This window comes from Notothenia rossii (assembly GCF_949606895.1).
Source record: "Notothenia rossii genome assembly, chromosome: 1".
Lineage (NCBI taxonomy): Eukaryota > Metazoa > Chordata > Actinopteri > Perciformes > Nototheniidae > Notothenia > Notothenia rossii.
Window position 1 is genome coordinate 52526507 of NC_136912.1, and position 25641 is coordinate 52552147.

Consider the following 25641-nt stretch of genomic DNA (forward strand, 5'->3'; position numbering starts at 1 on the left):
ATGATCATTCCACCAGGATCCTGACCCATTCATTCACTCCCCAACAACGTGCTAATGAATGTTCCCTCAGAGTGGCTTGGATTTGTGGTCAAAACAAAAAAACATTTACTGATGGAGAGGTTGTCAAGGAGTGTATGAGTTCAGTAGCTCAAACCTTGCTTGAGGGAAAACAAAAAGAAGAGCTTTGTGAACAAATTAAGCAAATACCTTTGTCAGTATCATCAGCCACAAAGAGGAGTGAAGTATTAACCCAGGATGTGCTAGCCCAGCTGGATGAAGCCCTTCATAAGGCACCCTGTGTACGCTTATCTGTAGATGAGTCCACTGATGTTTCTGACAATGCTCAGCTGTTCATTTATGTAAGGTTCTTCAACAAAGACAAGAAAGTGTTCTGTGAAGACATGTTAGATGTAACTCCCCTTCAGACCAGTACAAGAGGAGAAGACATCTACCTCGCCATTAAGGAGATGTTAACGAAGCGAGGAATAGAGCCAAAACAAGTGGTTTCAATAACCACAGATGGAGCCCCTGCCATGATAGGGAGAGAGAAAGGAGCTGTGTCAAGAATGAAAGAGGATAATCCTGAGCTCATCTCTTACCATTGCATCATCCATCAATCTGTCCTGTGCTCCTCCCTGTCAGATGAGCATGCTGAGGTGATGAACACAATGATGAAAATGATCAATGTTCTCAGTGCGTCCTCTTCCTATCAGCATCGCATGCTCAGGGAATTCCTCAGAGAAGTTGATGCAAACGCTGATGATCTTTTGCTGCACAACAATGTGAGATGGCTCAGCAAAGGCAGGGTGTTGGAATGCTTTTGGTCCATCAGAAGGGAAGTAGCAGCTTTCTTGGCAGAGATGGGAAGTCAGAAGGCAACACAGTTTTCTCTCTTTTGAGAAGATGAGAAAAAGATGGATAATGTGGCCTTTTTGGTTGACACCACTTCACATCTGAATGAACTGAATTTGAAGCTACAGGGAAAGGACAATTCAATTTGTGAATTGATGACAGCTGTCCGCTCCTTTCCGAGGAAACTTGAAGTGTTCAAGGAAGATCTGCAGGGAGACTGTGAACCCTTCCCAGCAGTGCAGGAACAGGTTCAGGGAAACATAAATGTGTCTTATTTTGCTGGCTTTGTAGATAAGCTGATTGTAAACTTCAGCAAACGTTTTGACAGCTTCAGCTTTGGACGGCAGCTCACCATGTTCATTCAGAACCCATTTCTTATCACAGATGTCAGGGAGTTCTCAAAGGAAGTCACACAGCACTTCAAGTGGGCAAATGCTGGGCCTCTCCAGATGCAACTGGTTGATGTCCAAGCAGACGTGGCCCTGAAAGAGCAATTTGGAAGAACTGACCCTGCCACTTTCTGGCTCAAAACAGTCTCTGAGACAGCTTTCCCAGGTCTGAGGAGAGTAGCTCGAAATACTGTATATTCACCATGTTTGGCTCCACATACAGCTGCGACGCAGCTTTCTCCACAATGATCATTATTAAAACAAAATATCGTACCAGGATAACCAATGAGAACCTGCATGTGTGTATGAGAATGGCCATGACACCATTTCAGCCCAGATTTAAAATCCTTGCAGGACAAGCTTGAGCTCAATTCTCAAACTGAACCAAAAAAAAGCGAGTGAGGAACTGCAATATAAGAGGGAAAGAAAGAGAAACTGCTCAAGTGTTATGATGTGTAAAGACTGATATGTTCTATAATCGTCTGAAACTGTTAAGTCATGATGTGAAACAAAGAGAAACGCAAGCTGCTGCTACACTTTATTTTATGTATCTAGACTTAAGCACTTTTAAGATGCACATATTTTAATTTTATTTATTTTCTCTATTTTATTTTTAAATGCAAAGAAAAAGAGAAATGCAAGCTGCTGCTACACTTTATTTTTTGTATCTAAACTTAAGCACTTTTAAGATGCCCACATTTTCATTTGATTTGTTTTCTCTATTTTATTTTTAAATGCAGCCCGAGAGGAACATTACGTGGATATGGCAAGAACATATTCACAGTATTTACTGTATATCTGTATAGTTCAATGTTCATTGACAATAAATGTTGTTGTTTTTGAATTGTACTTTCTTTATTTGATTGGCAGTCAGTTGTTGATTACATGCAGACGTTGATAAAGCTACTGGCTACTTCAATATAAATCACATCAATTCATGAAGCAACTTAGACATTTTGATGTTCCGGACCTTTGCATGGGGAGATTTTCTCTAACTGGACCTCGTTGCATTTTAGTTGAAGCCCCCTGGTCTAAAGATTGATCCTGAGAAGATAAGAGCAATCACACAAATGCCCAAATTATTTTCGCGAGCACTAAAACAGCACCCGCGCAAGAGCAATATTGAAGTCTTCATGGGGAGAAACATGCCTTGAGCATGCGCATAATCTACAGGAGCTCTCCTTGCTCTACTGCTCTCGCGCAAAGGTCTCTTCGCTCTCGGGGAGCTCTTCGCTCTCGGGGAGCTCTTCGCTCTCGGGGAGCTCTTCTGCTCGCAAAACTTTTGCCTGCGTGGAGACACATTTTGACAGGAAGTGGGCGTACCGTGTCCCACGCTGCCGTGTGGACGGGCCGCGTCTATCGTTATAAAGAACCGCAGTGACGCGTCGTAAAACCCGGAAGTAAGTTAGCATTTTTAGCACTTCCGGTTCCTTCCTCAAAAAGCAATGCATTTTTTCCATAGGGTTTTGGAAAATAGCTCGAAATAAGGTCTGTGGTTGACACAAATTTAAGAGATAAATCACGTTTTGTTCTACGACATTAAATACATCAGCAGTGACCCCACTGGGGATTTTTGAAGAGTTTACGTGTCTGAAAAACGATGGTTGTTACTGAGTGGCTGAATAGGACTACAGAAATTGTCGAGGCCGTTTTACGTCATTACGCCGAACACGTAAACACTCCCGCTAAGTTTGTTTTCCCCTGTGTTCTGCTTGAAAGAAAGTACCTGCATATCTTTAGTATCTGTATATCTATATCTAACCATTAGAATCTGCATTTTTGAAATTGTCGTTTTTAACACCGTAGTTTTACAAATAATTAATTACCATTTTTTTCCAATTTTACTCTGCAGTTCGTTTCGTTAGCTAACGTTAGCTAAAGCTAGCGCTACTAGTTAGCTACGCAATGGTTTGTTGCTTTGCTCCGGGTTGCAGCCACAGGTCTTCGCATGAAACGTGCTTGTTCTATCGTTTCCCGGCCAATGTTTTCCAAAGGGGAGTCTGGATTCGTGTCATGGGGTAAGCTGACGTTACATTTTTGTCCATGTCACGGTGAAATGTAAATGATGGGTAGTGACTGTATCGCCGTTTTAGAGAGGGCGCTGCTGAAAAGACCGCAACATAAGTAAAGATAATGAATACATCCTATTAAAACCTGCGTGGCTTATATGATAAGTCTAATTAGTACAAGCAGCATAACGTTTCACCATGTAACTAAAGATTGTAGTCAGGGAAATCAGTTTGACATATTGAACTAATAACAAATCACCTCTGGCTGGCAGAGAACTCTCGGCTCCATAGCTTCTCTTGGACGTAAAATCACATGTACATTTTACATTTATATTCAATTTAATATTCCATCCCTCACATACTTTTGTATATATAATAACTTATATTTTGTTTTTCTTGTTATGCTGCTGCAATACAAACATTTCCCAGATTGGGATCAATACAGTAATATCTTATCTTAATTAATTAAGAAATATAACTATTATAATTAGTGTAGCAGCTGACACCTATTTTCAATATAGATTAATCTACCATTTCTTTCTTTAGTTCAATTTTCATCTATAAAAATGTCAAAATAGTGAAAATGTTCCCGAGACTTATCGAAGTGCAAGGTTATATCTTTAGATGTTTTGTTTTAGCCTATGTACTGTATGTCTTAATGCTCTTATATGTGACGGTGTGACTTCCATGAAACTAATATTTTATATCTTCCCAACAGACGAGCTGACAGGAAACTTAACACTCTAACAACCACAACATTGCAAAGGCGAGTAAATGTAAATTAAAAAAAATTCACAATTTTTGTATTTCTTCTTCTTTCTTGCAGTGAGGTGAAGCTGACCTTGCACTTGGTGCCAGTAAGGATGTTCCTCACGCAGGCTGAATGTTTCTCCTTCCTTACTGACACAGAAGCCCTTGATTTGCAATGCTTCACTAATTGTCATTTCCCTGGCTCCGTTGGGACACTTTACCTCCAGCACAGCGGAAGACCCTACCAGACCATCTGGAGATGCCCCCAACAATCCTAATAGGGAGAGCCACAAATCTGACTCATGGACCTGCATCTGGGTTGCAGTGGTGAATGCGCTGACGCCCTCACATTCATTCATAGTCCCCCACTGTACAGACAAAACACCATCAAGGGCCTGTTGTTGCCCTAGCACCCTGGCAATAAAGGAAGCAGTCACACGCTTTGACCTCAGGACAGCTCCAAAGTTGCTGGCAGTCAACCTTCCTTTCCTGAACAAATGCCAGTTTGGGTTGGTTCGCTGACCAGTGGTAGCCACCTGAATTGCCCTCTGTTGCTCCTCAGACAATGCCATGCTTGCCACAATTGCCTCAGGTCCCTGATGCCCAAAATATTTGATAATTTCAGGAACAGTAAGTGTTTCCAAACTGCAGTGTTCCTCTTCTGGCTCGGGGGAGAGAAGCCAAGAAATTCCTGAAAACCTGCCCCCGAGTCTGTCCCTCAGCCAGTCACGATCTTCGGAGGTGGGCTCTCTTGTGAGCGGGTTAAATTAGTTATTGGTTTCAACAGTCACATTAAAACAGTTACTAAATCAGCCTATTATCACCTAAAGAACATATCTAGGATTAAAAGACATTGTCACAGCAGGATTTGGTAAAACGTGTCCATGCTTTTATCTTCAGTAGAATGGACTACTGCAATGGTGTCTTCACAGGTCTCACTAAAAAATCTATTAGAAAGCTGCAGCTGATTCAGAACACCGCTGCTCGAGTCCTCACTAAAACTAAGAAAGAGGATCACATCACTCCAGTTCTGAAGTCTTTACTCTGGTTCATCACTAACACTAAGAAAGTGGATCACATCACTCCTGTTCTGAAGTCTTTACACTGGCTTCCTGTGTGTGAAAGAATAGATTTAAAAATACTGCTGCTGTTTATAAAGCACTGAATGGTTTAGGCCCAAAATACATTTCTGACCTCCTGCGAAATTATGAACCATCCAGATCTCTCAGGTCTTCATGGACTGGTCAGCTTTCTGTCCCCAGAGTCAGAACTAAACATGGAGAAGCAGCATTCAGTTATTATGCTCCAAATATCTGGAACAAACTCCCAGAAACCTGCAGGTCCGCTGCAACTCTTACTACTTTTAAATCCAGGCTGAAGACTTTTCTTTTTGTTGCTGCTTTTAATTGAACTATTCATATCTTAGACTGCACTGTAACTTTTATCCATTATTAGCTTTTCTTTTTAATGACTGATTTTAAATGCCATTTTCTTAATGTCTTTCATTTTTTGTAAAGCACTTTGAATTGCCTTGTGTTGAAAAGTGCTATATAAATAAACTTGCCTTGCCTAATAAAGATTTCATGTGACACATACAATTGATTTGTTGATGGGAATTAATGTGAATAAATTAACTCTAGGTTAACGGTACTCTTGCTATCACTACTCACCGACACTATAAACCTTGTCCCTCGTGCTAGCCCTGACAACACCGGTAAGCACACCTTCATCTAGGCTGCACTGTTACGTGTCCTGACTTGTAGTGGTTCTCTCCTCTGTCTACACTCTTCTTGTCATCTTTGTAAAACGATATCAGACTGGTAATTGACACAGCCATGACTTCTAGTTAAATTCAGTGTGGCTAAAATGAAAAGCTTTGTTAAAATATGCAAGCATGCGAAAGTCAAATTCAGCTTTATTGTCAAAAATTCTACATGTGTTATACATCCAGAAATATCGAAATATCGTTTCCCACAGTGTGACATGTATACATTAAACAAAACCAAAAGGGCCTAGATAACCGGGGTATACAGTTTAAAATGTTAATATATTTAATTTAAAGTGTTCAAAGTGCAGTTTCAGTGCAAGTCAGTTGATACGATCTTAAGTTGGCGTGACGTTGAAGTCGTGCGACCCTGCTGCTGTACTGGCTTGTAGTTTGTTTATAGCATAACGTTAGCATTTCGCTTTTGGCGACTAGATTTATGATTCAGAAATTATAAAAGTAGGGTTGACATGTGGAGATTATCCGGCTGAACAAAACGTGATCCCTCTCTTAAATGTGTGTCAACCACAGACCTTATTTCGAGCTATTTTCCAAAATCCTATGGAGAATTTGCATTGGTTTTTCAAGAAGGAACCGGAAGAAGTTTACTTCCGGGTTTTAGGACGCGTCACTGCGGTTCTCTATTCCAACCCAGTTTAGATTTAACCACGCCCACTTCCGCATTACGCAAGGATCGACGTAGCTCTACGTAGACACGGCACACCCGCGAAATCTGAATCTGACAATGAATCTGACAAGCAAAATACCGTCCTTATAAACGCTGCATAATATCATAGACTGTATGCATAATATACAATATCTTTGTCAATATGACTGACGACCACACTTATGCAGTGCTGAGGTAATGTTAATTCATCATTTAATATTAATTCCTGATGGATATAAGAGGGATACATTAGCAAACATCTCTATATATAGCCTATATATAATGTTTCGTTTTTTTGTTTGTCATGTTAACGTTTATTTAATATTTTATAGACTTTTATAATTTGTTATAAATGTCTATTTTAACATTAATATATATATATGTTTATAAATGAATAAATGTGTGTAGGCCTATATATATATAAAATAGTATCATTAAATAATGCTAATACTTACACCAGCTGAGATGATAAAACACCAGTAAACATCTGTGTGTATAAATGAATAAATACATGTTTGAGTAGGCCTACATATAAGTGTGTGTTTATATATATATATATGTTTATAAATGAATAAATGTGTGTAGGCCTATATATATATATATATATAAAATAGTATCATTAAATAATGCTAATACTTACACCAGCTGAGATGATAAAACACCAGTAAGACAAAAAACAACTATTCCTGCTTTACCGCGAAAACATAAAGCCTCTTTGATTTAATAATCTGATTTGAAGTCTCTGCCATCTCATATAAAACACACTTCCTTATTTATCTTTGAATATTAATAACGTAAAAATAAAGACGACCAGACTACGGTATTTTTACTTCCATCAGCTGAGTTTAATATGATTAACCGACAGCTGTGGGTATTTTATATAACAAGATGACGTGTCTACTTGTATGATAAATATTTTAACTATATCAGCATGTCACCACTTATGGAAGTCAGTAAAAGTTAGTTAAAACCATATTTATTTTCTTAAAATGATTAGCCTCATATGTCATAAGCCTCAAAATCTTAAATATAATATGTTACTTTAAACTCTCTATCTCTCTCTCTCGCTGTCTTTGTATGTGACGATGAGCTCGCTGTTGCATCGGAACCATGGAGCCTACAGCTATTTGTTTACGTATTTAAAAAAGCAACAGAAGCTTATATATAAACATCTAAGTTGCCCCACCAGTTTTGTACATATAAAAACTCCACTGCTTCAGGCATATAGAGTAGATACTTTATATATATATATATATATATATATATATATATATATATATATATATATATGCCAGTACTTGTATTCATCTCTTTTATATACCATGGCACTTCTAAACTGTGATATTTATAGTTGAGTGAAAGACTTCTTCTTCGTTAACTTCACATTCATATCATATTTGTGATATTTGAGATGGTTGACCCTGACTGGACCAGGGTTCCCGTGCTTCTCTCGGACCCTTTCTTTTACAAACCTACATTTGGGGTAGCATGGTGTTTCCAGCAGGGTCAGTGAGGAGGAACTGGAAGCTGTCCGCCGTCACCTCCATGTCGGCAGGGAGGACGAAGGCCACGGCGCGCTGGTCCACGTCCCGCTGCGTGAAACAACCTCTGATGTATGCTCCTGACAGGACAGGAATTTTTAGTCCAACTTAAAGAGTATAACAGTAAGCAATACATCTATAATGTCTGATTCTGATAACCTCAGCTTTAAGTTCACACACAGCCCACCTGTGAGAGCATTTTCCAGGTAGCCGAACTGCGGAGGCCTGCTGATGGAGAACTCCAGCTCTTCCGCGGGGCTGTCAGGGTCGGAGGCCTGCAGGTGTTTTGAGGTGATGAAGATGCCATACCGGCCCCCGCCTAGACCCACCACAGTGCTAGGAATTCGCCTGGTGGACAGACTAGGCGGTAACCTATCCACACGATCCACCTGAACACAGCAGGAGACTTTTATTTAGTGAATAACTTTGATTTAGTGCAGGAAGAAGAGCATATATGAGCCTCTGTGGGAATAATCAGCTGTTTCAGTAGATTTATTTTGGTTGGTGGAAGTGTACGAAAAGAGACAAAAGTTAGGAAATATCAGAAAGAGAAGTAACTAAATACAATTAATGCTTAACTGTCACTTAATTCAAGTGTGCGTCATCATACACAAACCTAAAAAAAGATAAAAGGATGTACAGTGCAGATGCAGAAAACACTGGTTGTATTTGAAGCCTCCATCTTAATAACGTTCAAATATTTCAAATGTTATAGAGAATACAACATTCTCTAATATAACTAATACTACTACTACTACTACTACTTTTACTACTACTGCTACTAATAATAATGATAACACTAATAACAATAATTATAGGTTCTGGTGTTTTTTATTCAACTACATTATTGGTTACTGTGCAGTTTAAGTTCGTTTTATATTTTTGTTATATTTATAAATCACTCTTTAAGCAAGGAAAGTAGACATGAAGTGCAATAACATGAAATGCATCATAAAAGCAGCAACAACCACAATAATTTCAACACAAAGACATAAAAACAAGTTACATGACCAAAGCCAGTCTTTGTCAAGTCTGCAGAGTCTCCAGCTGCCAGAGATATTACAAATGTTTCACTGTGAAAAGTTTGAGAACAGAAACAGAAAGTCTCTACATGGTTTGAAAACAATTACTAGAGATCTAATTGTTCTTGTTCAGACAATTGACACAGGTGCAACTATGTGTTTCAGCCACTAGATGCTGCTCCTGTCATGTATTACATCAGATGAATAAACATTCTCCTTTTAAATGTTACAACCTCACCCATATTTAAATATGTTAAGATATGAGTTGTAACTAGGCATCTTCTGCTGTATTTCATTGACCTGAAGTGAGTCTTTATTCTGAATACAGCATATGAGAGAGCTCTGGCGAAAAAATGTTGTGTAGTCTTCTCAAAGAGTATGCACCATCAGCCCCGTGAAAGTGATGTGAAGTAAATGCTCATAATTTGTCTGTTGATTGCCTTAGTTACATTTACAAATGGCCATTTTATATCAAGAACTTACCCCATGTTGCTTTTAACTCTGGAAGAGAACAGTCTTTCTTTTATCTTATCACAGTTCACGAAGAAAACATTTAATAAAAATAAGTTTAACAACAGCAAAACCAAATTCCAAAACAAAAATCTTTTTCATGAAAACATTACTATCTAAAAACGTTTAACCTACTTGAATAGACGAGTAGTGCAAGTTTTTCGTTTTTTGGGGAACATTGAACTGTTAGGACGTATTGAGCATACAACTGTATAAATACCTAACCCTAATACCTGGAATTTCCTGCAGAAGTTTGTGAACATATGATTCGATATAGTTTTGCGGTTTAACAATCCACCAGGTCATCAAGACTCTCCTCCGCTTTTTGGTTATTTGTTCAACACGGAGAGATGTGTGCAAAATGAGTCTCTTGTTCATGAATTCACGGGCGACACAGGGTGTGTCATTTATTCAAAATGAGTCATCTTATGAGTGAAGCATTCTATGAGGTTCAGTTCTTGGGTAAATGTGCATTACACCACCTTGTATCATACAGACAGTTTAACATGTCTCATTGTATCCTATCTTCTGTTTATATGTTCTATTTTATGAACTGAAAGATTAAATAATCTACGATAGAGATAATCATCAGTTAAAGCAAAAATATCGAAATATTAAAAAGTTGAATAATCACAGAATATATAATATATATATATATATATATATTAGGGCTGTCAAACGATTACAATTTTTAATCAGATTAATCACAGCTTAAAAATGTATTAATCATGATTAATCACCATTCGAACTATGTCCATATATTGTTGTGGGAATGGAAAGATAAATGAAAGAAGGCGGGTATATCCATTTAACATACTGTAGCGATCTGCATTTATTGTTCAAGTGTTCTGTTAACTGTTTGTGTCAGGCTTCTGTGAGGAGAGCAGGTAGGGGCGGGGTTGGGGAGCAGAGGGTTTGGTGTGTGTGTGTCTGGTGGGCGCGTGCAGGTGAGTGAGAGGTTGGCGCGAGAGGAGAGAGAGTGAGAAAGGACGGATGAGAGCCGTTGGTTGTTAATAAACCTGTTTAACTTGAGAACGCTTCACTCGTCATTCCGACACGTCCGGGTGGACGTTACAATACAGTTACAGTATGTATGTTTATTATAACATTGTTCTGTGTGTCAAAATGAAGGACAGCCCACACACATATCAATCATCAAACCGTGGGGTCTTATTTCATTACGTGTTGATTTCTATGAACACGGGGGCTAGTGGAGTACTTCGTGACCACAGAGCGTGGACGTTGTGATCAGCTGTTTTAGCGCAGTTCTCCAGTGAAGGGGAGAGTCTCCCTCCGCAGCCGGTTGGCGTTGTTTTGGCACAATTCCGTTGTACAGACCGACGTTAACAGCAGCCCTGTCCGTGCACACGGAGACCGACTCTGTCGTCCGGTGATCCAACCGCCTTCTGGAAAAGCTTCACAAGTACGTCGGTACGCAAATGCGCTTTGTGACACAAGTGACGGTACGCATTTCAGATTGTTGGCGCGGATGCGTACCTGCGTACCAGTTATGTGCACCCCTGTACCATGGATGTATAATAAGAACTGGATACAGCGTGGGAGGCGGGGCCTCATTCATTCCTATGAGAGTTGCTCATTGGCGCATGATGATAAAATGGCCCAACTTTTGAGAGAGCGAAACGTCACAGATTACCCAGCATGCCTGAGAAGTACCCATATGTGCCCTCATAGCGCATGCGCAACTTTAACCAAAATGCTCGTTCACATCAAGCACGTCAATTTGCGTACTCGTAACAGCACCGCACGTTAATGACAGCATGGTAATGATTTTTTATTATGATGGATTTGATATTAACGAGGCGGCAGTTAGCAGCTAGCGGCTAGCTAGTAATTATGCTAATGTTCACATCAATCGTTATGTACTTATATTACGCTGTAACAGGATCTAGTGATATCCAAGCAACAGAGCTTTTATTTAGCATGAAAGAATGATTGCACTGTATATATATATATATTGTGCAATACGCTTCTTAGTGCAATAAGAAGCTACAGGGACGTTAATAACGTCGGTAATATTAACTTTATTTAACACAACATTTACGGTACAAGATTTAATCATACAGCCCTCTTTCAAGATAAGATCCAATCTTCCTATTCCAATCCCAAAAAACTATTTTCCATCTTCTCCACCCTCTTGGACCCCCCCAAAGCCCCTTCCCCTCCTCCTTTCTGTCAAGTGACTTGTTAACCATTTTGAAAAAAAGGTTGATGATATTCGCTCTTCTTTTTCTGACTCACCTTTACTCACCGCTGGGTCACCAGACCCTCCTTTCACCCACACACTGACCTCCTTCTCCCCTCTCTCTCCAAGTGAGGTTCTTACCCTCATTACCTCTGCCCGTCCTACCACCTGTCCTCTGGACCCTATCCCCTCTAACCTCCTTCAGACTATCGCTCCTGATATTCTACCATTTCTCACCCATTTCATCAACACTTCTCTAACTTCTGGTCACTATCCAAACAGTCTCAAGGAGGCAAGAGTAAACCCTCTCCTAAAGAAACCCACTCTCAACCCGTCTGATGTTATAAACTTCAGGCCTGTCTCTCTCCTCCCATTCCTGTCTAAAACACTTAAACGCGCTGTCTTTAAACAACTCTCCTGTTATCTCCATCAGAACAACCTTCTGGATCCGCACCAGTCTCTCCTTGTACACAAACTCGCTCGGATCAGTCATTAGCCCGCATGGTTTTTCATACCACTGCTACGCTGACGACACCCCATTAATTCTGTCCTTTCCCCTCTCAGAGACCCAGGTCGTCGCACGCATCTCTGCTTGTCTAGCTGACATCTCTCAGTGGTTGTCTACTCACCACCTCAAGCTCAACCTTGACAAGACTGAACTGCTTTTCCTTCCGTGAAAAGATTGTCCCACTCTTGACCTAACAATCAACATCGGCACCTCTATTGTTTCCCCAACTCAGACTGCAAAGAATCTGGGTGTGACCCTAGATAACAAACTGTCCTTCACTGCAAATATAGCTGCTACAACCCGCTGCTGTAGATACACTCTTTACAACATCAGGAGAATACGTCCCCAGCTGACCCAGAAAGCGATGCAGGTTCTGGTCCAGACTCTTGTCATCTCACGCCTAGACTACTGCAACTTCCTCCTGGCTGGTCTACCTGCATGTGCCATCCGACCTCTGCAGCTCATCCAGAATGCAGCTGCTCCTCTGGTCTTCAACCTTCCTAAATGTTCCCATACCCCGCCGCTCCTCCGCTCTCTTCACTGGCTTCCAGTAACTGCTAGAATCCACTTCAAGACAATGGTACTTGCGTACCATGCTGCGAATGGATCTGGCCCTTCCTACATCCAGGACATGGTTAAACCGTACACCCCAGCACGTGCACTCCGCTCTGCATCAGCCAAACAGCTTGCTGCACCCGCACTGCGAGTGGGACCCAAGTTCCCATCAGCAAAAACACATTGGTTTGCTATCCTGGCTCCAAAATGGTGGAATGAGCTCCCCATTGACATCAGGACAGCAGAAAGCTTACACATCTTCCGGCGCAGACTGAAAACTCATCTCTTTCGACTCCACTTCGAGCGATAGAACTATTAACAAATAACTATTAACTATTAACTTATATACTATTAAAGAACTGGCTTATCTAAAGCCAGTTGACTAGCACTTGAAATGTTTTAGCTCTATGAAACCTGATGTACTTATATGATTCTGTTTTCTTCAAGTTTGTATTTTGTCCGTCAAACGCACTTATTGTAAGTCGCTTTGGATAAAAGCGTCAGCTAAATGCAATGTAATGTAATGTAATGTAGTATGATAATGAATTACAGCAAACATGTGCAATATATCCATTATTACAGCTCCGTGGGATGGCAGTAAGACGATATGGGTCCGTTCTTATTGTGCATCCATGGGTAAAGATAAACGCAATTCACATTGGTTTCTCAAACAGCATCTCTGTAAACTACGTGTATTCACTGAATTTCACTCTCTGCCTTTAACGGCTCGTTGTAGCTCCAATAGCTCAAGCCCCCACCCTCCCTGTGAGCACAGTGTGCTCTGATTGGTCGGGACATGTAACATGAACGTGCCGGGCGGCGCGGTCCCGTGGGTTAGATGCGCGTTCATAATGCAGAGGGAAATAACTCTCAGAATAACGTTATTAGCACATTATTACAACTTGAGGAACGAATGTTTTTAATAAGGGCTATACAAGTGTTCATACTGGGTAGTTTGGGAAAAAGTGGTTCCGGGCCTGGCAACCAAACGGAAGTGTAGTACCGCCGTTTGGCCAGCACGAATATTTTCATCTGAGTCCGGCGCACTTCCTGGGGGCTTGCCCTGTACTACAGCACAAGTATTCTCCGTCGGGACTTCCTGCAACAACACGTTATCTTGATTCTGATTGCCCAGAAGACATTATCAAAGATGTTCTATTTAGAAGACGATCACTACGTGACAAAAGTTTTCAAAACTATTTCTGGTCTTCGGTATTTCCCGACAAGTGGCTACTGAAATCGATCTTACTAACTGCTGTGCAATTCTCGGCGCGAGTTGGCGGACTTTATTTTGCTTACTTGAAGATCATTTTTCATGGTGGGGCTAAGCCATTTCTTGGTATGGGTGTAGCCTACCCCAGCCATACCCTGGCGCTGCCACTGGTGGGATGTATGGGGCGGGCCATTCTGCACATGCGTTAAATGCGTTAAATATTTTAACGCAATTAATTCAAAAGATTATTACCGCCGTTAACGCGATCATTTTGACAGCATTAATATATATATATATGTGTTTAGTAGTGTGTGCGTGTGTGTCCATCTCTGAGCAGGTAGCATGCAACGTTAGAGAGGGGGGGGGGGTTCCTGGCCCACCTGCCGCTCTCTGCATCAAATATTTACCTTCAGTCCAGCTGAGCGTCCAGCAGCTCCACCTCAGAAACACCAGGCTTCATGGGAGAGCATCTCCTCGGCAATTGTACTCCATATTCACGCTGGACTTTGGTATTTCCATTTCATATTTTTTATACTTCTACTCCGCTACATCTCAGAGGGAAATATTGTAATTTTACCTCCAATGTATCGACCAATTTGCTGATTTTTGATGTTTTTGATGAACTTATGAATAAAGTGTTCCTTCTTCTTCTAAAGCTAAAAAAACTATTTAAAATCCTCTTGGACCAACCACACAGCTGAACACCTCATGAAAAGTAGATTTTTAGTCATATTCATTCAAAAACATCAAATATAAAAAGAAAACACTCACAGGTAAAACTTAACTGCTACTTTTATCAACACAACTTTTTAAACTTTTATTTTCTTCAAAGCTTTTGGAATTGTTTGATACATTTTTTTCTAAATGAGTTTCCGCTCCTAACCCTGTCTTTATTGCTCTGTGCTCATGTCCTTTGGCCTTATTGTCATTTCATCTGACTTGTCTGGTTTTATAAAATAGAAATAATAAAAAGGTGCTTATTGCACTGAAATACTCTTATGGCGCATTTCCACTGCAGGGCCTCACACGGCTTAGTACGGGATAGTTAGGCCTTGGTAGACCAGGCTCACTTTATGCTGCGTTTCCATTACAGTTTAGGAACTGGGGTAGTAACTACAGTAACGCAGTGTAGGCGGAGCCGTCATCTTCAATGCGAAACACAAAACCAACATCAGCCGTTAGCTGTCAGCCCTCCGAGCTCACAGCTCCTCATATCTGTTCAGAAACTAGACAAAAGTTAAACAAGTACAAACCACAGACTGTCTGTGTCATGGCGAATACAGTCGCTGGTTTATTTATGTCAGTATAGGCCGTTGTTGTGAGTGTGGACGGTCGGAGCATATACTGCGTTAGCTTAGCCGATCTCCATTCAGAAAACATGCATTTTAAAAGGTTTTTCGCCTGCCGTCTGTTTGCAGACTTGTCAAAGCATTAATTCATGGTTTTTATCAGTATGTTGTTACTTCGGCATCATTTTGAAACGTGCATTACTATTAAATCACGGTCAAGTATGTTCATTTTGTTGTAGCCCCCTTGCCAGCGATTCTCTCACTAGTTTAGCATACTCAGCCCGGTTGTTGGCCTGGAAAGAACCTCGATTTTGGAGAGCCAGAAAACTGTGAAAAATTACCCACTAGCCGGAACTACGCCTAGTGGAAACGCAACAAAAAACGGGTGCCATTACTCTAAGCACAAGTAGTATTTCTTGTTATTACTTGGTACTTCAGTAACGTATACCTCTACAGTTCAGCACAGTCTCCTGTGTTAAAGAAATAGGAAATGTGTTTTGTGTGTGCTGCTCACCTGTATGTTAAAGACAGCCGGCTCCTCCCTCAGCTGTCCAAACTCCAGGTACCCGATGTTGGTCCCGTCGGTCGGTAGGAAGTAGAACCTGTCTATGTACGCCAGGCTGCCCAGCTGGTGTTGGTAAGCCAGGTTCAGCTGGTCCACATCCGTTTGGGTGAACCCCAGTTGGGGAAACAGAGGGACTCCTTTCAGCAGCAGTCTGCCATGGCCTGGCGGCTGCGTGATGACGAAGCTCAAGTTGGAGGTGTCGGTGTCGGGGTCGGTGAGCTGCATCTGGGCACGTGAGATGGTCTCCGTGGAGCCATCCTGCAGCCGGAGGCCCGTGTTGTGGTTGAGGGTGGGTGGGATGCGGTCACCGTGCTCAATGGTGAAGTGCAGAGTTCCACTGCGGGACGAGGCGCCGTTGGTGACCACAAAACTGCCAGAACAAAAGGTCATGAAGTCAGAAGCAGATCTCAACATGTTAATGTGTTGAGCTTAATGTGTTGTTCCTAAATTACACATACATTTTTAAAACAAGCTATTTACGATTCACACCGTTAATATCACAACTTAAAATATATATGTATTATGTCTAGTTAAAAATAAATGCCCTGGGCCTCAGCACACAGGCCACACACACACACACACAGACACACACACACACACACACACACACACACACACACACACACACACACACACACACACACACACACACACACACACACACACACACACACACACACACCCCACACACACACACACACACACACACACACACACACACACACACACACACACACACACACACACACGCACACACACACGCACACGCACACACACACATTCAGAGGAAGGTCCTTGTGCAACATCTGGCTTCAATGTCGGCCATGTTTGCCCAGACACTCTGGCCACAGACGCCATGCCAGTGCTGTTGTTACTAGTAATGCCCATTCATCATCTGCTGTCACAGCAAACACACAAACACAAGTAATGCACAGGTCTGTCTGTCTGTGTCTCTCTGTGTGTCTGTGTGGCTGTGTGTGTCTCTCTGTGTGTGTGTCTGTCTGTCTGTCTGTATGTATGTGTCTGTCTGTTTGTCTGTCTGTCTGTGTCTGTCTGTCTGTCTGTCTGTTTGTTTGTCTGTCTGTCTGTGTCTGTCTGTCTGTCTGTCTGTCTGTCTGTCTGTCTGTCTGTCTGTGTGTCTGTGTCTGTCTGTTTGTTTGTCTGTCTGTCTCTGTCTGTCTGTCTGTGTCTGTCTGTGTCTGTCTGTCTGTCTGTCTGTCTGTCTGTCTGTCTGTCTGTCTGTCTGTCTGTCTGTCTGTCTGTCTGTCTGTCTGTCTGTCTGTCTATCTGTCTGTCTGCCCTCCTTCATTCTCTCAGTCTGATTATTGGCTGTGATCTGTCTGGCTTGTTGAGAGCCAAACAGCCTGGGTCTGGGTGATAAACCCGGGGTCTGCACACACTCCAGGTCACAGTCACCCTCCTCCTCCCTCCCCCTTCCCCCTTAAATAACCCTGCTGTTGCCAAATTGGCTGGAAAAGCAGATAAACATACTGTAGCTGAGAAAAGCTTTGCGTCTCCTGACACTCTCTTGTCTCGCTGCCCATTTTCTCTTTCGCCGGCCAAATGTTGTGAGTGATTCTTTTTTAGGGTTGACAGAAATATCCTCGTCTCACAATATGTTGGCATATCATTTGCCATATATTCTCCCCATGTGTGCAGAATGTTATGATGTCCTGCAAAATAGTTTCACTTATTGAAACAGCTGGATATAATGCTGACACACGGATGGGTGCATTACACATGCTGGAAATATTAAATAAATTCAAGTTACTTATATATTATGTCTAGTTAAAACAGGACCAATCGCTATTTAACCAAGATGATGATAACTTCATTTGAATATTTCCCTTGCAGACCTCCATGTGTATATTCTCACCTGAAGGAGTCTGTGTCTGCGTGGTGGCTGTTGTCATGGGTGTAGCACACTCGATGTGCGGCTATGTCCAGCTGAGTGAAGCTGGCCAGAGGGACGCCCGGCTGCTGGACGCCGTGGACCAGGCCATGCCGGGGGGGGGCCGACAGCGTGTAGACCAGCTCCTCTGGATGGCCCGAAGAGTCCCACGCCAGCAGGATGTTGGTGTTCAGGACCAACCGCTGCCCCTCCGTCAGATGCCCCCCCCTGCTGAGCAGCAGCAGCTCACCTGCAGGTGGATCAGTTTGAAACTCTCACTCAGCCACTTCCTTTGCAACTTTATTTACCTGAATGAGTTTCTAAACACTACATGTTGCCAAAGTACCAAACACACGTAATCTTAAAAAAAGGAACACAACACATTTTCTTTGTGTTTATCTGGGCAATACATCCAAATAAGAATCAGTATAAATTGTTCTGCTCCTTTTTCAAAAAAACATATATTTAAAGATATTTGTTCACTACTGAAAATCAATAAAAACACAAAATATGAATTTTGTCATCCTGAGATACAACAAGAACATCTGCACTGTATTGACAAGCCGCTCAGAATATCTTCAAGACATGAGGACAGCAACAGCTGTAGACTTCATTTTCGAAATGATCTTGGCAATGCTTTTGATACATTGGTTATTGCTTTCCTGTGAATTATTTCAGTCTCCAACAACTGGCAAAAGTTAAAGGGTAAAATGATTTTTTTGTAAAAAGAGGATAGATTTTTGTTCACTTTGGCGACAACCACAATAACAAAACAAACAGGCCTAAATGTCTCAGCACCCAGAGGACATGAGCCAACGCCCCTCCACAGCTGCTCACCCCCCCTCCGTTAATTATTCACCAGCTGAGGAGGCCGGTCGTTTCTCACCTCCGCTCCTCAAGGATCAGAGGGCCCGGAGCCAGAAGGGCTGAGGCCTCGCTGCTCTGTGTTCACCCGACTGGCAACGCTGGCACTGTGAGGGGGAGGGGGCGTTCAATAATAAATGAAGCTACCGGCCAGAGGGCCCAAAGAGGACCGAGGTGTGTGAAGGTGCAATCTTGCTTCTCTTCTGAATTAAAAAAACACTTGAAGTTTGATTGTTCATTGGTCATGGAGCTTTAAGAAATCCTTGTCCATGTTGACTTCAAAGTTTAGCCTGTTAAGCTCCATTCCCCCGGGGGAAAATATCGCAACATCTGCAAGAAACAGCGTCTGAGGGCTTCTTAACATTTAAAAACCTATTAATGTGTCATACCCACTTAACGGGAAGAAACTCAGCTATCAGACAATATTAACAATTTTTAGCAAAACGAAACATAAGGGTAATAACAAAGGCTCTGAATTAGCCCTGAGCGAAAAAATGCTAATACACGCATCTCAGGATCACAATGGTCGCCGTTAGCCGGAATACCGTCCGCTGACTTTTCTATATCTGGAGAAGACTTGTCTTTCGTTTTTTCCGGCAGTTTTCCATTTCTGCTAAGTCATTACACTAACGCCTTGTTAACCTGTTAAGCCTGTAGCCTGTTTTTCAGGTTTCATGCTCGAAAATGACATTCCCAGAACAAATGACTACATCTTCACTTCTAAAAGGGGTACATTAATAATCTTTTTTCTCTAAGCAATGATAAACCTGTGAGTTGGATGTAGAAAAGTCAGAATCAATATAGAATTGTTTTATTTTAAAGTAAATTCAGAATGAACATAGTAAAACAAATTTTAATTATAGTGTCTGGCCAAAAGAAAACATTACTTATAGTGAAAACCACACTTGAATGATGGGATAGTAGACTAAAAGCTTTAGGAATCCAAACTATAACATACAATAAGTCCCCTGTATCAAGATTGATGCAAAACAAGTGACATTTAACCTTTTTAGAGAGCAAAAAAACCCTCAATTCTGGGGTCATTTGGGTCGATTTTGACGATTGACACCTCTTTTGAACCGTTAGAGCCAATTTAGTTCCTAAATCCACCTACACGTTACCATTGAGGATTGAGAGTGATACGCACGCAGTTTGCCCAAAACCGGAAGCTGGGTTGTAGCTCTCACACAAAGGGACATGAGATCTCAGTTTTTGAAAAAAATGGAATGATGGATTATCAGTAATCATTTCAAAGTGACACAGACACATTGGATTAACCTTCAGCAGCGTTTTTATCGTTTTAATGCCATTGAACACAACTTTTGATCAGAAAACGGCAAAGGTAAGACATAATTATTGTTACGGTTTTGAAAACTGATGTTGTTTTATTGCTCTATTCTGGCTGCTCGTTCATTGAGTTCTGGCCGTTCAGTGATGAGACTTATACCAATGGAATATGTAGAGATAGTATGAAGTATAAAAGATCGTTTTTGAGAGTTATGAGCAGAAATAGCATTAGCCCGTTTTCGCTAAGGGCTCATTTAGACGCTTCTTGTGAGACTTGTGTTTTGTTTAGGTAAAAATTGTTCATATTGTCAGTTAGCTGAGTTTCTTCCCGTTGAGTGGGTATGAGACATTAATAGGTTGTTAAATGTTAAGAAGCCCTGAGACACAGTTTCGTGAAAAAACCTGTTTCGTGAAAAAGCCCCCGCGGCTGCCGGGCTTAACAGGTTAATAATACATGTCTTTAGGACAGTTTTAACCACAGAAAGAAGGTGTCTTGCTGTCAGGGTTAAGGAGCTCCAACATTAAGCTGCCGGCATCATGGGCGCTCAACTGGAAGTCCTATGAGGTGTTTATTTAAGTCAATGTATACAGTAGACCGGGGGTCAGCACGCCTCCAGCTTGGAGAAACAGGCAGTATTGGCATGGAAGCCAAGAAATGCCGGAAAATGTATTTTAACCACAGGAAAAAACACTTTCAATTCAATTCAAAACCTGTATTTATTCAGGTGAAAACCCATTGAGATCATTGACCTCTTTTTCAATGGTGACCTGCTGCAAGTAGGTTCCAACATTAATACAAACATGACAGAAAAACTAAGAGGACATCATATGGCATATTTACATTGACTACAGTTTGTATAGCTAGTAGCATTTACAGATAGCAACAGTTTCCGATTGGATAGCATCTATCCTTGCTTTAAAAACATGTAATGGAACCAAACTGCTCAACTTCCATTCCTTTTGCAGACTGTTCCAAATTAGCGGAGCTGCGCATCTGAAAGCTGTAGTCCCTAAGACAGTCCTAGCAGTTGGCACATTTAATACAACCACAGCATTCAATCTCAGGCAGTAGCCATTTACAATACGCCGTGACATCAGGGAGCAGATGTAGGATGGAAGTTTCCCTAACATTGCTTTGTAAATAAAAAGATACCAGTGATTGAGCCGCTGTACAGTTAGTGAAAGCAAACCTGCCCTTGCATACAGGGTACAATGATGGGTTAATGCTTTACAGTTTGTGACAAATCTCAGTGCACTGTGATAGGCGGCATCTAACTTGATCAGGTAATTGGCCGGTGGATTCATATAAAACGGATCACCATAGTCCAGCACAGGTAAAAGGGTCACAGTGACTAGCCTTTTCCTGGCCTCAAGTGAGTAACAGGACTTGTTTCTGTAAAAGAAACCTAGCCTAACTCTCAGTTGTTTTAGCAGGTTATTGACATGCAGTTTAAAAGAGAGACAGTCATCAAGCCAGATACCAAGGTATTTGTAACAGGTTGCCACTTCAAGTTTTTACCCTTGCGTAGTTACAATATCTAAAACAGGCTCTGGTGTCTTTTTAGCTTTTGGAAAGAGCATTACCTTGGTTTTATCCACATTTAAAAGAAGCTTTAGTTCAGAGAGCTGAGTCTGAACAGTGTTAAAAACATATACATACATATACAAACAATACATCACAGTATCATCCGCATACAAATGTAAAGTAGCTTCATCCATATTATCACCTAAGCTGTTGATATATATGGAGAATAAAAGTGGACCTAAAACAGAACCTTGTGGTACACCATTAGAAATGTTTAACGACTCAAGCCCATCAAAATGAAGACATTGGGACCTTTAAGAGAGGTAGTTCACAAACCACCCCACTGCATGGCTGGATGTGCCAATACTGAGTAGCCTCTGCTTTAAGATGCGATGATCAACGGTGTCAAACGCTTTGGAAAGGTCAATAAACAGAGCTGCACAACTCTGCTTATTATCTAAAATACTAGTAATGTCATTCACCACTTTCATTGTTGCAGTGATGGTGCTATGTTTCTTTCTGAAGCCTGACTGATGTTTAGACAGGATATCATTTTTACATAAAAACTCCTTTACTTGCTCACTCACTAGTCGTTCGAGCACTTTAGCCAGAACTGACAATTTAGAGATTGGCCTATAGTTATTTAAAATAGTTGCCTCCCCTCCTTTCAGTAAAGGCAAGACATACAGATGTAGCGATTCATTTCAGACAGTTTGAAACGCGAGGGCCGTGATTGGTACGTGATCTGCCCTCGCTCAAGGGAAAACCTCCAGCTTGACTTGAGACCGCCCCCGTGATAGATAAATGTAATTATAATGAAGCCAGCTGCAATGGATCATTGATCCACCATGGGGTGCAGTGGGGTTCCACACTGGAGCTCATGTGAAATAAAGTGAGATACAGTATGCTGGATGTACAGCGGAACTTTGTTAAGATCCATATGTCACGGATATCATACTACTGTGCTAAATAAGAGACATGTAATCATTTACAAAACATCACCATGTTGTTATTTAACAAAATCATTTTGTTATTCGAAAAAAACGAACGGGAGGAAATGCAGCCCGGCTCTCGATTTTTAATCCTAATTTAATCATCTTCACCACGATCATTTATGTTTATGTTCGCCGAATTGACATGAAATCACTGACACATATGAATATACTGTATTCAACTTCATTAAAACGTTATTAACGTGCCTAAACTCAGTAATTCACCAAAAATATGTATATTTTAAATGGAGTTTCGTCGGTTGATCAGGATCCCAAAGTGTAGCGGAGGGATCCTCTTCTGGATGAAGGGTGTTATTTTTCCCATAAGGAACAAGTCGCTGCAAATTATCCCGCTTATTACATGGCCATATTCTCAACAAAGTAACGACATGACTCCCAATATTAATTGAAATGCTTTTATGGATTTAGAAAATGTTTTTATTGATTAAAAAAATAATTGTATGTATTGATTTAAATTCACATGCATCCGCTAAGAAAAATAGTCCGTTGTTACAGTTTTTTAAACAGTCTGAATGAAACGGCAGCTCTCAGCTGTGTAGTTACACAACTAATGGCCCATCAACCACAGCTCTCTTCCCCCCTCCCCCCCTGATCTTTCTTCTCCAGCAGCTAAATTAACAGTAGGTTAAGTGACCATAGACTGTATGTGACAAGCTTACAGTTAGTGACGTAACAACACCATAAAAGCTGGTGGGTTGAAAGCAATACGGGAGGTAAAAATAACTACAATAATTGTGACTTATTTATTGTGTATTTTATGTTTTTAGGTATAAAATGTTATGTAATTCAGGCTTATAGTTCACCCTTCTCTAAAAGCCTTCAACAATGACAATATTCATTGTAATTTAATAAATCCTTCCAACACACATTGTAAAAAATAGCCTACTGTAAGTTAAGAAATCATTTAAATATGTACATCTTCTGATGTAACAACAATAACATTATAAATAGTAACATAGCTGAACATGGTATTGCACATTTAGCTTTGAGTGTTACTGACCTGAGATGTTTTTATTACATGAATTAAGGTGACTGAGGCTTTTTAACATACAGGGATGCAAACTCATCAGGTATGAAAAAGGTGACAAGGATCCGAGCCCCCGGCTCCCCCACCCCACGGAATGACAGAGGATTTTAGCAGTCAGAACAACTAAAGCAGCAGTGTTAATAATAACAGAAACGCCAAAGAGTCACATAATAGAAATATATAAAAGCATTTATTTCAAATTGTGGAGCAGTCAGTTTATAATTTTGGCAGCACTGTTGAGCATTTTGAAAATGTATTTTCAGGCCTCTGTGCAAGGCTTAAGTCTTGTTATCTTTATAGCCACATGGTGTAAAGTAACTAAGTTCATAAACTCAACAAGTACTATACTTGGGCACAATTTTGAGATACTTGTACTTTATTTAAGTATTTCAATGTTTTTCTACTTTGTTCTTCTACTCCACTACAGTTCAGAGGTACATGGTGTACTTTGACTCCACTACATGTATTTAATACCTTTAGTTACTTCACAGATCTGGATTAATTAAGTGAAATATAATCAAGTGTTAAATCAGACTTTAGTTCCACCTGGAGTAAATTCACAAGCTACCCTGCAGTATACAAAGTCATTCAAACTAGCTGCACCTTTAGCAGCTTTGAGAGCACTTTCATGATCAATCATTATAAAACATATCATATCTATTATTCTGAAATGGACCAATCTGCACAATGACTACTTTTACTGTCGCTACTTTCACTATATTTTGATGAAAATACTTTTCTACTTTTACTTGAGGAACATTTTGAATGCAGGACTTTTACTGTAACAGAGTGTTCCTACACTCTGGGACTATTACTTTTACTCAAGTACAAGATCTGAGTACTTCTACTTTTACTCAAGTACAAGACCTGAGTACTTCTACTTTTACTCTAGTACAAGATCTGTGTGCTTCTACTTTTACTCAAGTACAAGACCTGAGTGCTTCTACTTTTACTCAAGTACAAGATTTGAGTACTTCTACTTTTACTCTAGTACAAGATCTGTGTGCTTCTACTTTTACTCAAGTACAAGATTTGAGTACTTCTACTTTTACTCTAGTACAAGATCTGTGTGCTTCTACTTTTACTCAAGTACAAGATCTGAGTAGGCCTACTTCTACTTTTACTCAAGTACAAGACCTGAGTACTTCTACTTTTACTCAAGTACAAGATCTGAGTACTTCTACTTTTACTCAAGTACAATATATATACTTATACCACCTCTGTTTATAGCCTATGAAAAAAACTATTAGAAATAGAAGGCTAAATCTAACGTTAGCAGATAGTGACAATGTATGCTAGCTAGCTAGCTCAACGATTCCTTAAATAATATTGCCACAGAAAAACTCTTCAGTTCACATCACGCTCTGCCGCTCTGACAGGAAGCTCTGCTCTGAACACCTGAACAGCCCGTTCTAACAGCTGTTCACCAGCGGTCCAGTCTGTGCCACAGTGACTCCGGACGCACAGTTAATATTAACGAACGCACCCGTAGGTAATGTAGCTGCTGAAGCTAGACCATCATGTCGGAGCAGCGGAGCCTTATTATACATCCATGAGCAGAGCCGACAGGAAGGAAGACTCGAGCACACAGCTCGTACTTCATTATAATATATAAAAAAAGAACACCATGCGTGTCATGATGGCACATAACAGCTCACGGCCGCAGATTACTCCGGGTCCCAGCCCCCCCCATACCCCAAAAATATTTGTATTGCAGATCTACATGAATCACACAAACGACTTATTTTGGATTCAAAACGGCGAATTTCGCCAAAAGGTGACAAGTTTGCATCACTGAACATAGACAGAGCACAACTGAAACATAACATCTGAAACGATGTAACAACATAATACACTTGTGGGGATTCTTGGGATGTGAGGAGTGAGGGACACGGCTTAGAACGGGCGTGTCGCCTGGCAGGACAGGAGAGTGTGTGCCCCAGTCTGCCTTGATCTATGAATTCATATCCGTGACACTCACTGCTGCCCACAGCTGTTTTATAGAAGGAAATTCCTTCACTTCATGAAAGTGTTTTAACCACACACACCTCTACACACACATGACGGGTGTTATTTTCCCCATAAGGAACAAGTCGCTGCAAATTATCCCGCTTATTACACGGCCAAATTCTCAACAAAGTAACGACATGACTCCCAATATTAATTGAAATGCTTTTATGGATTTAGAAAATGTCT

General features: G+C 40.9%; 1 protein-coding gene across 1 annotated transcript in view; it reads right to left on the minus strand.

The window, feature by feature from the left end:
* Positions 1–25641, minus strand: part of frem1b (Fras1 related extracellular matrix 1b) — a 273903-nt gene that overhangs the window by 102533 nt on the left and 145729 nt on the right. The window contains exons 24-27 of the mRNA XM_079670558.1: positions 17715–17979; positions 15788–16208; positions 8161–8362; positions 7909–8053 (exon numbers count right to left, since the gene is read on the minus strand). Coding sequence (XP_079526684.1) covers positions 7909–8053; positions 8161–8362; positions 15788–16208; positions 17715–17979 — 1033 coding nt within the window. The remainder of the gene's footprint in view (positions 1–7908; positions 8054–8160; positions 8363–15787; positions 16209–17714; positions 17980–25641) is intronic.